The sequence below is a fragment of the Dreissena polymorpha genome, chromosome 10 (genome assembly GCF_020536995.1).
Source record: "Dreissena polymorpha isolate Duluth1 chromosome 10, UMN_Dpol_1.0, whole genome shotgun sequence".
NCBI lineage: Eukaryota > Metazoa > Mollusca > Bivalvia > Myida > Dreissenidae > Dreissena > Dreissena polymorpha.
In genome coordinates, this window is record NC_068364.1 from 69,525,274 (window position 1) to 69,539,274 (window position 14,001).

General features: G+C 35.7%; 1 protein-coding gene across 1 annotated transcript in view; it reads right to left on the minus strand.

Moving 5' to 3' along the window:
* The window catches only part of LOC127846962 (A disintegrin and metalloproteinase with thrombospondin motifs adt-2-like), a 72,501-nt gene that overhangs the window by 14,615 nt on the left and 43,885 nt on the right, over positions 1-14,001 (minus strand). Inside the window, exons 9-15 of the mRNA XM_052378424.1 lie at positions 13,651-13,756; positions 13,060-13,224; positions 9,883-10,009; positions 9,492-9,608; positions 8,014-8,065; positions 7,204-7,353; positions 5,759-5,878 (exon numbers count right to left, since the gene is read on the minus strand). Of these exons, the coding sequence (XP_052234384.1) occupies positions 5,759-5,878; positions 7,204-7,353; positions 8,014-8,065; positions 9,492-9,608; positions 9,883-10,009; positions 13,060-13,224; positions 13,651-13,756 (837 nt within the window). The remainder of the gene's footprint in view (positions 1-5,758; positions 5,879-7,203; positions 7,354-8,013; positions 8,066-9,491; positions 9,609-9,882; positions 10,010-13,059; positions 13,225-13,650; positions 13,757-14,001) is intronic.

Genomic DNA, 14,001 nt, shown 5'->3' on the forward strand with positions numbered 1-14,001 from the left:
TAATTATACCAGACATCTCTAATTTTGGGAATAAATCGATCCAATTTAGTAGGATGGGAGAGTCCACTAGGCATAAATGGGTTAATCTGATACAATTAGGATAGCCACTGAAATACGTATGTGCACACATTACAGGTAAACATTTTGGACCAGGACACGTGTCAGTTGCGTAAATGTTGTCCTTAATAGGAATGAAATACTGCTGAAAACGGTAAAAAAATCTTACAAATGAAAAACAAAACAAAACAATCAAAAGAACAAATGCCTTTGTTTATTGCAGACTTCTGCAGAATAGTATTATCGCATGTTTAACGATTAAAACACTCAACGAAAAAGAGCAATGTACGTGAAACAGAAATACAAGTAAATAATTATTAGAAATACACTTTAAAATTTCTGTAAAGCACCTGCCGACCGCTCATTAAATCGGAACATAAGAGAGTCGGTCAACCGACATATTAATAATGGCAAATCAAAACTGTATACAGCCTGTTTGGTCAGTTTGATTTTTCATGGTTCTAAAAAGACAATAAAGTAGAGCAGTCACGTTTTCTTGTCGTGGCGGCCATATTGTTCGCCGTGCTGTAAAATTGAATTACACGTACATTAGCCAGCGTTGTTTTAGACAATATTCAACAGAAATAAATCACGATGAAAAGAGAAATGAACTTTGTTTGTTACTGTATGTTTTCCACGAACAATGTGTAATTTCGTTACATGCTTAAGAACTTGAACCTGGTCATAAAATGCGCCGCTTCTCAGCAAAGATTCTTCACTCGAATCATACCATGGATCTCCTACTGCTTGCTTTTAATGCTCGGCATTTAATTATGTTATAACTACTTCTGATTTAAGTACAATTTAAATAACTTGGTTTTGATATAACTGTTATCGCTTCTACTTTGTATACTTGATTTTCTTATGCATAATATATTGCAATTATTTCTGCTGCTAATACTACTACACACATTATTCATGATTTTTATTGAACAAGGGACCAAACACAAACCATATTTTGATTGAGATAATTTTTGTCTGTAATAAGACTTGTTTTTGGTTATCGTACATGTTTTTTTTTATAGTCTAAGACCACAGAGGCATGGATGTATTTACAATGAGAATTAATACCTTGTTATTGACATCAATGTTTGTGCTCATAAAAAACACATACACGCGGATATGACCCGTTAAACGATAAGGCAAGAGAGATAACTGCGTACTTACATTATATAATATTTTTGAATTACGTCCCTTGATTTGTATTTCTGCTTCTTATTACAATACTTATTATATGACCCTATATAATAAGGTTATTTGAATACAATATTTCGTAGAAGTATTTTTCTTAAAAATAAGAAGGTACGTTATTAAAGGTCCTTGAAAATGTTGGGCTACCAAAATATTTATCTGGAAGTTTAGCGGGTAAAATACAAATTTGATAATTTTTCGTACACTGAACTACTGCATGTATATATATACTCAACCGAATTCTAAATGTGTTATTGAAAGCGAATTATGCATTTAATCGCCGATTATACGTGCAGTCATCATTGTAAAACGAAAAAAAAGAACGGCGAATATAAAAGTAACGCTTGACTTTAAAGCGGGTATATACGATTATTTATATGTGTTTAATTGTAATATATTGATATAATATGTTACAATTACACAAAATAGGCAAGAACAATTATACATTAAAGCCGAATTTTATAAAATGCAGCAAAGACAAATTAGCGGCCAGAGCCGATTGTGACGAACATATTTTCCTACAATAACCGTAGCATTCGTCTTTGTATAAGGATTGGAGTTAGTGTTTGTGTGTCGTATGAATAGATATCGTTGCAGGAATTCAAATAAACCGTTAAACTAAGTTCAGATTCACATCGTACATGTATGATATACATGCTGGCGAATTCGGCTGTACAGCCGTTTTCAATTTCAGAATTAAATATCTGGCTTATTTCGCATTTTTCGACACATGTTCTTCTTAACTTTTATTTTAATTTATATTAATTAATAATTTATAAGCTCTAAGCTTATATTAAAAAGCATTGTTTTCAAGATATAAAGGGCCATAACCCCATTATTAACAGATTGTGTACAATGCCGTTTGGCGTGCATCATCCTCTTATCCATATATATACTCATACCACGTTTCAATAAAATCCGCCACAGCACTTCAAAGGTATGGCTCCGGACACAAAAGTGCCGGAAAGACGGACGGATGGACAACGCCAAAACAATATCCCTCCGCCTATGGCGGGGGATAACAAAATCAAGATTATCAACAGACCTATAATGTTTTGACTTAAAAAAGTGTCCCTCAATTTGGTTTATCTGAAAGAACTGAACGAAAGTGTCACTATCTATGTAAAAGCCATACAGCACTAGTGTATGGATGAATCGTACTGAAAGTACTTAAATACGCTCAATAGAAAATTTACGATAAAAACTGAACTCAAAATGAGCAAAAATAAACATAACAATATAGCACAATAAAAACTGAACTAAAAATGTTATTTCACAGTAAGCCGATATAAACTAATCCGGCATGACCATATTATTTGGGCACCATATACGCTTCCATAATTTTTAAACAACGACCTTTGTCCACATAAATTATATCGACTCCTTCAGTTATATCGCCATGTCAACATTATGTTACTTGCAAGTCATCAAGATATATGCCGTCATACAGTAAACAAAACAGAAAAATATAAATTTACAATACGGCTAAAGGTTAAAATATCGGCAGAGATTTAGGCTCTTATGTCAACATGCGAGTTGTTTAAGTCTTGACAACTTATCTTATTTCGAAAAATCATTATAATTTTAGGCGTCATGCTCTTTTGAAAATTACTTGCCATTGTAGTTATAGTCGACACGATGGGTTATTTTTGGCGACATGACACCTTTTTCATATCATGCCGTCATAGAATGTTGACATCATCACAGTATCAGGGTGTACCATATACGTTTCCATAGGATCCGCTACGTAAATAAAGAGAAGTTAAAACACGATGTTTGTTCTATACATTCTAAATTTAGAAAAAATGCCATTATTTTGCCAAAACTCGTGGCGACGAAAATTCCTTTCTTCACGATCATCTGTACAAAAAAGTTTGAGTGAGATCCACGAAGTGATAAAAAGGGTTGAAAACAAGTTTCGAGATTTAATAAACGTTTTATTGATAAAAAAATAGTACACGAGCCAAATACTATTTAATTCAAATCGTTAATTCCATCGATAATCATAACAAGAAATATCTTTAAAAAAGATATACGGCGTTGATTGTGGTCGATGTTTATGAACGATCAAAAGTTATCTCTATGAGATAAAAAGTAGCTGATGCCTTTTTTCTGCGCAGTTCTTAGCTACATCACAAGCAAATCAATTACGGGGTGTTGCGCCAGATTTCGTGGCTTATTTTGCATTATGTGATATATTTACTCAGATATCTATATTTACAGAATAGAAAAACACAAGAAACATGAAAATAAACGAGTGCATATAGGTCAGCCGGCAATACTCAGTCTTATTTAATTGCATAATTATAGTATAGTGAATTATTGTGCTCATGCTTAATAAACTGGTCTAAATGGATAAATATTTCTAATTTATTTTATCAAAATTGGTCCTTATCATGCAAATGTTGAAAACATATTAAAAATCGATGATTGACATACCACAATAATATCGCCGAATATCTTTATTTAGTATCTTTCTGATCAAAACAGACTTCAAGTGCACAAAGTTTACGAGACGGCGTTTATATAAAGATTTCTGCAACTGACCTCAAACTGACCTTGATACCTTGCGGATTGAAATGCAATGCATTAAAGTTAGGTAACAATTCTGCTGCTGAAACGACGGCTTGTTGAAAGATTTAAACATTTTCTTGTTAATTTAGAAAACAATTTTAATATGTTCGTCAAAGCGTATATCAGGTTACTTAACAACGATTCTTACATGATCTAAAATTTTTGAGTGCACATAATGCAATATCGTAGTAATTACCAAATATGAGAACACAGCCTTTCAGCTCTGGCGCTGACATTCTTCTAAATATAAAGGGACACGCACTCTGTATTGATGTCGAGAATTGAGTGTGAAACTGCTCCATCTCTCAAACCTAATTATTAGAGATAGAGCTACAATTGTTTCATGCTGAATACGCAATTAACTTCTTTGCATAACGAACTGTAGTATCCCTGTCCCTACACTTCCCAAAAATAGAAAGTCGAGGGAATAACATATTAATGTTAATGTGAAATCTGTTTGTAGATTGACCGTTTTCTACTGCGAAAAGTTTCAGGCCTACCGGCGGAAAATTTTATATTCGAATTGATTGGTCGTTTACAAAGGTCAGGCTAAGGTGAAAAGCTGGCGTATACAGCTAACGCCGAAAAATAAGTACGGTGTATTATTAGTTTCACCGTTAGTAACTGACGGTGTATGGGATATACACCCTCTGTAATTTTATACCATACGAGAGCGAAGCTCGAGTATGGTATTAAATTACTGAGGGTGTATATCTCATACACTGTCAGTTACTAACTGTGTAACGATTATATCTCAACCGACTACTCAATTACTCGGGTAGTATGGAAATTACTCGGGGTGTATGGAAAATACTCCATGGGCACGTGACCGCTCTAAGCCAATCGGATTAGGTCATTCTTGTAGGAGGTGAGATATTCTTTTTTACGCCCTAGTTAAAAACTAATTTATAATTTTAATGCTTCACGTACATTATGTGAATACTCTGTTTTACGCCAACTGTACACGACCAAGGCAACAGCTGTGCCTAAAATATTGATATATCGACAAAGCGACTAAACGAACTATTAACTCCATCAGATTAAAATGCATAGATTCCAATTTTTTCCTTCAATGATAAGATCGCAACCCCTTCTGCGAGCTCCGGTGATGAACTGTATATAAACTCTTTCACACACTGGCCGCGAATTGACCCGAAACCTCGCGGGTTGAAATGCAATGCAAGTAAGTACTAAATATGACAACATAGTCTTTAGTATAAACGCTTTTGCGCTGGTAATTCTATGAAAATAAAAGGTGAACGCACAAACTGTATTTATGTCGAAAATTGATTGTAAAACTGTTCTATCTATTGAGCCTTTTTTATAGAGATAAAATTGTTTCATGCAGAAAAACAGTGTTACAAAGACGCGGATATGTTTCCAATGTTCTGGTGTTATACTCAAATCAGCCAACGGAATAAATGAAGTGTATTCATTCGTACCTAGCCGCGGGAAATTTTATTTGAATATTATTGGACACTTACAAAGGTCAAGTCAGGGTGAAAAGCTGGCTTAATACAGCTTACGCCGAATATTAGTACTTACGGAAAGCTATCTACGTTCGTTAAGGAAATATTCAAACAGTTTTAATGTATTCAATGCTTTTCGTGTTTGTTTTTCAATACCTTTAAATATTTCAGTTTTTTCCCCTATTCTCAAGTGTTTAAATATTGTTAATGCGTGTTGCTTAACCTCTTAATATTCTCTCCCTTTAAATGAACAACAAGTGTTTGCTATATAATATGCGGTCCCTTCGACTATGCAGCCATTGTATTTTTGTTTAAGTTTTGCTCATACTGCCAATCATGAACAGAGCTTAAAATAAATACAATTGATACTTGAGACGGACGGACAAATGCAATGTTTAACGAACCTCAATAATTGAGGGCATAAAATACGGTCTCACCAAGATACTTTAAAAACGATGTCAACGTACCTGAAATATTTCCCCGAAAGTCGGCACAAGTTTTGCAGCAGGACACGGTTCGAAGGGTCTCATTATAACACTGCCATCGGCGTATGGCGCTACAGTTCGATCTGTCACCGAACTCGCAGCCTGTTACAATGAATTAGACCGAGATACACGAGATTCGGATAATATGGGCGATATGTGAATAATAAAATATCGTGCGTCGCCGCGACTATCTCGCAAAATATCGTGCGTCGCTTCGTGTGTCTAGTGTCGCCCTTTGAACGCGAGATACGACACACGAAGCGATACACGATATTTTTCTCGACAATCGCAGCGACGCTTCGTTAAACTGTCACTTCGTTACGTACCCGTTTATAAATAACAGACAACCCGCATGATGCTTCATTTCTGCCATATCGTTCGAGCATGTTGGCGGTTTTGAAAGGCGCCATACGAATATTGAAAAAAGACAACTATTCAGGCGAATACAATAAATAACTGTTGTTTTGATTGTTATCGAATTTCGAACCCGCCATCACACCAGAACGACAAGTTAAGTGCGCATGTGCAGCCAGATGAGCCCGCCATCACACCAGAACTACAAGTTAAGTGCGCATTTGCAGCTAGATGAACCTGCCATCACACCAGAACGACAAGTTTACTGCGCATGTGCAGCCAGATGAACCTGCCATCACACCAGAACGACAAGTTAAGTGCGCATGTGCAGCTAGATGAACCTGCCATCACACCAGAACTACAAGTTAAGTGCGCATGTGCAGCTAGATGAACCTGCCATCTCACCAGAACGACAAATTTAGTGCGCATGTGCAGCCTTCCTCCACGCAGACATTTGACAGGAACCAGCATAGCTGTAACAAATCCCTACCTTCATAACCAATCACGTGATGATAGCCTAGCCACGTAGTTAAATAATTTTATCGATGTTATTTGTGCTTTTTTTAATTTATGTAATTTTTTTTTATTATGAACCTAAACTTGTACACTATTTTCAAAATGCAATATAAAATGATACTACATTTCATAATATAATACTTTAACCAATAAAATAGAATCCTACCAAATATGGTAGGATTTTCTTGTGATGGCAGAGATTGTATGTGAGGCCAAAGAACGACAACTCTGCGTGAGGCCAGATGAACCCGCCAGAACGACATCACATAAATCTCTTGCTCTTTTACCAATTACTGACGAATAGCCGCCTCTGATTTGTAAATCGTGCGTCTCGGCGGATTAAAACTACAGGTCGATCATACGACAACGAAAAACCAACAGGGCGATACGAGATTTGTCGTTATTTCGTATTGGCCGGCCACATAGATGACAACACACAAGGACGCTGCGACAGAAATCAGTCACTAATCAATAACTTTTCCTCTTTAAAAGACAAAAAAAATTCAACACGTCTGAACGATATGGCACAAATCAGCCACTATTGACGGGTTATGTACCTGCGATGTCCAGTTTGCGTTGCGAACACGTCGTACAGCAAGGTGCGCGCGTTTCCTCGTGGTAACAGTTGCCTAGAAAAGCGCTGACCCGGTCTGAACACGTGGTTCCGGGAACCATCTCCCCGGGCTGGTCTCCGAATATGCAAGCATCTGGAATCAGGAACCAATATCATAGCAATCACAACGAATCAAATTGTAGGAACTATATATACTGTGCGATATACGATATATAACTGCTCTGCTCTCGAAGCAGCGATTCATCATGTTTTCAGTTTAAACCTGTTTATTTAAGCCAGATTGCATCGAAAGCCTCCGGCTTATTGAAACACTCTAGAGTCTGTTTTCTGGTCATAGAACCAGTACTCGGTGTCCTTTGAGGAAATCTAAAGAAGGCCCCCACAGTAGGGATCGACCCTTGACTGAAGCATCCTGTTTCCGGTCGGACAAACGTGGATAAGATCTCCATCTGTAAACGCCTTATGAAATGATTATTTAACTCTTCAATTTGGTATTCATCATTGGGATTTGGTTTGATAACTTCATTGTTATTAGCAAAATCACGATATTCTAAGAAAACATGGTTCAAAAACAGATTTTGCTTAAAATTGCACAAAAACATACTCGATATCATCGTTCGAAACGGACATCATAGTGAAATGCACATTATTTCGTGGAAGCGTGCTTGGTATTCCGTATAATACTGGATACATACCCTCTACCAGCAATATACGTATACAAGCCATTTAAAACAATCAAGCATTTACATCCTCGTAAAGTTGGTAATTATGTTTTATTGTTGAAAGAACGTACCGTTTTTTGCCTCAGCCTCTTTGGACGTCACACATGTTCCGTTGACACACCACTGAAACAAAAGGCATGAGACCACGTCACATAGCGATTTTACAGTGTCCTTTTTAGCGAACCTTTTAGGGTGTAAAAAAATTACAAAGTCAACGAACGCGTTGTACATCACGCGATTTGATAAGCATTGTCGAAATGAACGAATACGTTAATTTGGGCCTCGCAAACCTAACGCATCCACTTCAATATTGGATAAAACCTTCAAGTTTTAAGTCGCTATAACGGTCTAAAGGGATAAACATGTAATTAAATCGTTAACAGCAGTCATTCTTAGAATGCTTGGTAATAAACTAAACAAGAAATTTCTTTAACATTATATACGGCGTTGATAGTTCAATGAATAAGATCAAGGATAGCGAATGTCTTTTTCTGTGCAGTTCTTAGCTGCATCACACGCAGTACGGGATGTTACGCGGAGTTTTCGCGGCTTATTTTACGTTATTACATATTGCTGGTCATAAACATATAGAAACATAACAGAAAACCAAAAGAAGAATGGAAGTGAAATTAAAACATATGAGTCAACCGGCCACACGCGGAGTATCCGTATTTATAGGCGCGTTCTTCGAACAAACCTGTTTTAGTGGTTTGTCGGGCATTGCCATTTGATTCGATTATTTACAGTATCGAGAATCATCGCGCTCATGCTTAATACATTAGTCAATATGGTGGAACAATTATTGTCAAATTAATCAAAATAATATTTATCATTGTATTGTAGAAAACAAATTAAGAATCTATTATTGGCATAGCATAATTATATTGCTGAATATCTTCATGTAACATATTTCAGGTCTAAAAAAAAGTCCAGGTCACCTAGTTCACGGATAGCGTCTTTATTAAATAACGATTATTTTACTGGCCGCGAACTCCGGTGATGACCTGTATATAAACTCGATACCTCGCGGGTTAAAAATGCAATCCATTAAAATGAGGCCTCGCTTCCACTGCTCTTTATTACTTTTACATGTTTACATGTTGACAGGAATATGGAATTAAGTACTAAATATGAGAACATAGCCTTTAAGTATAAACGCTTTTGCGCTGGTAATTCTATGAAAATAAAAGGTGCACGCACAAACTGTATTGATGTCGAGAATTGAGTGTAAAACTTTTCTATCTATTAAGCCTTTTCATTAAAGATAAAAATTGTTTCATGCAGTAGAGCACTGTTACAAAGACGCGGATATGTTTCCAATGTTCTGGTGGTATACTCAAATCAGCCAATGGAATAAATGAAGTGTATTCATTCGTACCTAGCCGCGGGAAATTTTATTTGAATTTGATTGGACACTTACAAAGGTCAGGTAAGGTGAAAAGCTGGATAAATACAGCTACGCCGAAAAATGATTATTGAATGCCAAAGATCAATGACCGTTAAGAAATATGGTTGATAAGAACTCTACAGTATAGTTTTTTAAGCCTACCTTACGATTTCCACATGATGTCCCATCCGCCGGAAGGACGTTGCGTAGAAGCTGTACGCTATCCGTGGTACAGGACATGCCGGTACATATGTCGGCAAAGGCGCCTACGTGCGCGCTCTGAAAGAGACGCCGTGTCATTCAATATTGAACGCTTCCGCGACAACGAATAATGGTTAAATAACATAATGGCGCTGTCAACACCTTGATATCGGACGCATATTGAAATTTTAGCGGTTGTTTCAAATAGTTGTTCGGCCTGGTATCTCGACAAGGGAGGTTGATAGTGATTTATCCGCCCGTCCGTCCTTACGAAATGAACTAGGTTGTGTCGTGTTGAAAACGAATCTTGACCATTATACTACAAGACGTCAAACAATATCTTTTGACTGACCCTTAAAAATTCGGAATTCTGGCCAATCGCGTGTCGACACTGATCGTCAGGGCTGTAAGTCTGTCCCGGATACTTCCGGTCAGTGATGTTCAGCACCGAAGCTTTGTCGTCTATCAGCAAACATTTGCTAGTTAACAGAAAAACGACAGTTTTAACGGCCCGAAAGATCTTCTTAAAAGTCGGCTGTCACTATTGGAATAATGCAATCGGGAACTCTCGGACAATTAGACCATAACGGCGATCGCCTCTCGGGTGTATTTGGTGGAAGGATATATCTAACGCCTCGAGGCGGAAGATAATACACCGAAAAAATAGTACGGGTTACACACCACTATGTTTGCACTAAATTAAACGATACTATAGATATTTAAGGACCAATATCTCTAAGGAGTAATATAATAGAATATTTATTAATGTTATTGTTTAAAATTAGATATTATTGCATGCAAAATATTCAAATTTTAATAAAATGTGAAGAAAGCCAATAAGTTGTTTATTGAGGTGAAAACAACAACATTATTCAAACTTAAAAGAATCAGTATTTCTTAAATTATATTCATTGCAACATTGCTGATGTTCGGCTGCAGGCGACAAACTTTGAGATTTAATCAATATGTTAATGGTTTATACCATAAACAATCGTACAACACTGTACAGTGGTACAGAAAAAAAACTCTTCGGTGTAATATAAGAAATAGTAAACTCCACGTTGGTCCCAATGGCATTATAGTGACCAGCCAGGCAGTCACAAACTGTATATGGACCATAGCCATACGGCCCTCAGTCGGGCTTTTATCAGTTTTGAGACACATGAAAGGTTTCATGGAATGGAATGAGTGGGGAGCTCGATTGAATTTAAAAAACGATTCTTTCTGTACATTTGATGATGGCAACCATACAGTACTTCTGGCAGATATTGTTTATATTTTATCCTAGGCATTTCAATTCCAGATGTTGTTATCCCGGCCAGGCAACTAGCTTTTTAAAGCCTTAAACAATCCAGTGCCATTAAAATACGGGACAGTGTAACAGTGTTCAGTTTGGTAATATTCATATATTAAGGCATAACTTTGCCCTTGGAAATGAACTCAATTCAGAATGGTCTCTCAAAATAAGAAATACTGTATTGGAAATGTTTAAACTGAGCAGTGGTGCTGTTAAAATTTATATTATTTATATTTTAAGAATTTTTAAGATACATATCACAGTCATGCTCATGGTTTTTGGTCTGTACTCTTTAGCTGGGAAACAAAAACACTAAATGTAGTCGACAGTGCAGGCAACAATTGTACAAGATAGTTTCCATCCCTGACTGCCATTACTGACATGAAGTAATATATATATAACAAACCAATCACAGAAAACATTAATTTAAACAATAAGACTACTAGTAAAAAATAAAATCAGCATCTTCATTCAATTACATATTGCCTGTGAGAGAAGTTTTCACTTTGTTTTCAAATTCATATTTATTCTTAACGATTTTTACATCAGCAGGTAAACAGTTCCAGTCTTTGATCGCTTTATAATAAAAAGAAGTGCTGGTAAAACCATTCACTGGAGGACGCTGAAGTAAATAAAAGTTATCTTTACTATGTCTACTGTTATCACTATGTATATCAGACACTAAACTAAAATTATTATACAAAAAAGTCATGTAAGAAGGACATTTCTCGTTAACAATTTTATAAACATGGTTGAGTGTTAATTGCTTAACTCTGTTTTAAACATTTAACCAACCAATACTACTAAAATCTTTAACTTTCAAAGATGGTCTAGAGTCATATTCATGAATTAATTCAACAACTTTATCCTGTACAACTTGTAATCTATTTTTTAACTGTTTACTAATACCATTGTACTATGAAGAGCTAGCATAGTCAAAATGGCATTGAACCAATGAGTTACATAACAATTTTCTTAATTCCATATTTGAACAGTGGTTTTGTCTATACAAGAATCTTATTCTAGAGTTCACCTTTTTAATAATATTATTAACAATAGATGTAGCAGAAAGATCAGTGTCGAATATTGAACCAAGGTGTTCAACAGATGATTGAGAAACAATAGTGTTATCATTACATTTTACATAAAAATTATGAAGTTTAGATAATTTCCTTTTGGAACCAAACACTATACATTCAGTTTTTTCAAAGGTGTAAAAACAGTTTGTTATCCACTAACCATTTAATACAATTTTCAAGTTCTTTACAAAAACACTTCTGATGATACTAGGATCTTTGTGAGAATAAAGAATGGCACTGTCATCATCATAAAGAATAAGTTTACATAAATAAAATAATCGAAAATCACTAATATCCTATATCAGTGTTAAGGCATTATGAAATGGAAATGGGTGTGACAAGTAACAAGAACCCTACACATTTACATCGCAGAACATCTGATATCTACAATTACTGGATATAATATATATTTTGAAAGTTAATATAAAGAGGGCAATACAAAAGAATGTACAAAAGTAGTAATAAAGACAAAACAACCAGTTACAATGTTAAGAACTATGCAGTTGTTGGCAATAAAAGAAAAATAACCATTCTTAACTTTGAATTTTGCAAGTGTAAATACATGTGTGAACAGGAGTTTGAAATTCTATCCATAAAGCTAATCTAATAGCTAAATAAAAAAAAATAAAAACCCTATATAGTATAAAGACTATACTATATTGGTGTATATTTTTAATAATTTGGCCATTAGACTAGCTTTATGGATAGAATTTCAAACTCCTATGGTAAAACCAACTTATATGTGCTAATTGTCTGTCCAAAAACTTTAACATTTCCTATAACTTTTGCAATAATGAAAATAGCAACTTGATATTTGGCATACGTGTGTATCTCATGTAGGTGTGGTGTAGCCCACTGTCCGAAGAGTTCAGATTGGGAATAATGAAATGCACCGATATCATTTGCGGAGCAATATGCCAATCCAAGGGGGTTTCGGGCCGCAGATCAAAATTTAACGGAATCGACAAAGCCTACATTGCATGTATAGTTATAAAATACACCAATTATGCACTTACAAAGCATGCGACGCTTAACATGCCCCGTCATCTTTTGCGGAGCATTTAGAAAAGGGTTTGCGGGCCGTAGATTAAAACGGAATCGACAAATCATACACTGAATGTATAGTTATAAAAAGCGCTAATTATGCACTTACAAAGCATGCGACGCTAAAAATGCTCCGATGTCTTTTGCGGAGCAGTTTGAAAATCCCCAGGGGTTGCGGGCCTTGGACGCTGACATGATTGCATTGGATGCCGAAAGGATGTATCCGTCGTCGCTGGAACAAACATTGTTGTCCCCGTCGTGGCGACCACCCAGACTGAAAGTCAAAGAAATATCGCTGGTATAGTTAACAACGAACACTGCCTCAACCCGAAGCTAATTTATTAATAAATTTTGAAGATGAGCAGGACAATTTAAAAAGCGAAAATCAAACCTATTGACATTGTTCCATTAATTTTTAAATATTTTGAAAAATTATAATAATAATATAAATAATAATAATAATAATAATAATAATAATAATAATGATAGTAATAGTAATAACAACAACAACACTAATAATAATAATAATAATAATTTGAGTTGAATAATATTACAACTTCTACTTCTTATAGCAATAGTTCTATGGCACCGAATTGAAACGGGCAATGAAAAACAACACGGACAAAAAATCGAAGGGAAAGAAGCCTTACGTCAAAGAGTTTATTTGAACAAATAAAGCAGACGAAAATAAGTAACGTACGCGTGACCTAGTTCGTGCGTTTCTATGGTAACGGATAGGAAGTTGAAACGTTCCTCGACCAATGATGTAGACATGTTCGAACACATGGAGTTGCCTTGGGCGTAGCCTGAAGAGTGAAGGGTGTTTCGTATGATGTAAGAAAGCAATTTTTATATAAGTATATATGAGACGTGCTTTGTGAAAAGGGGGTTTTATGCAAGCGCGTTAAGTGTCGTTCCAGATTAGCCTGTGCAGTCCTCACAGGCTTATCAGAGACGACACTTTCCGCTTAAATTTGATTTTTGCTAAGAAGAGATTCCCTGTAAACTAAAAATACCATAAAAGCGGAAAGTTTCGACCCTGATTAGCCTG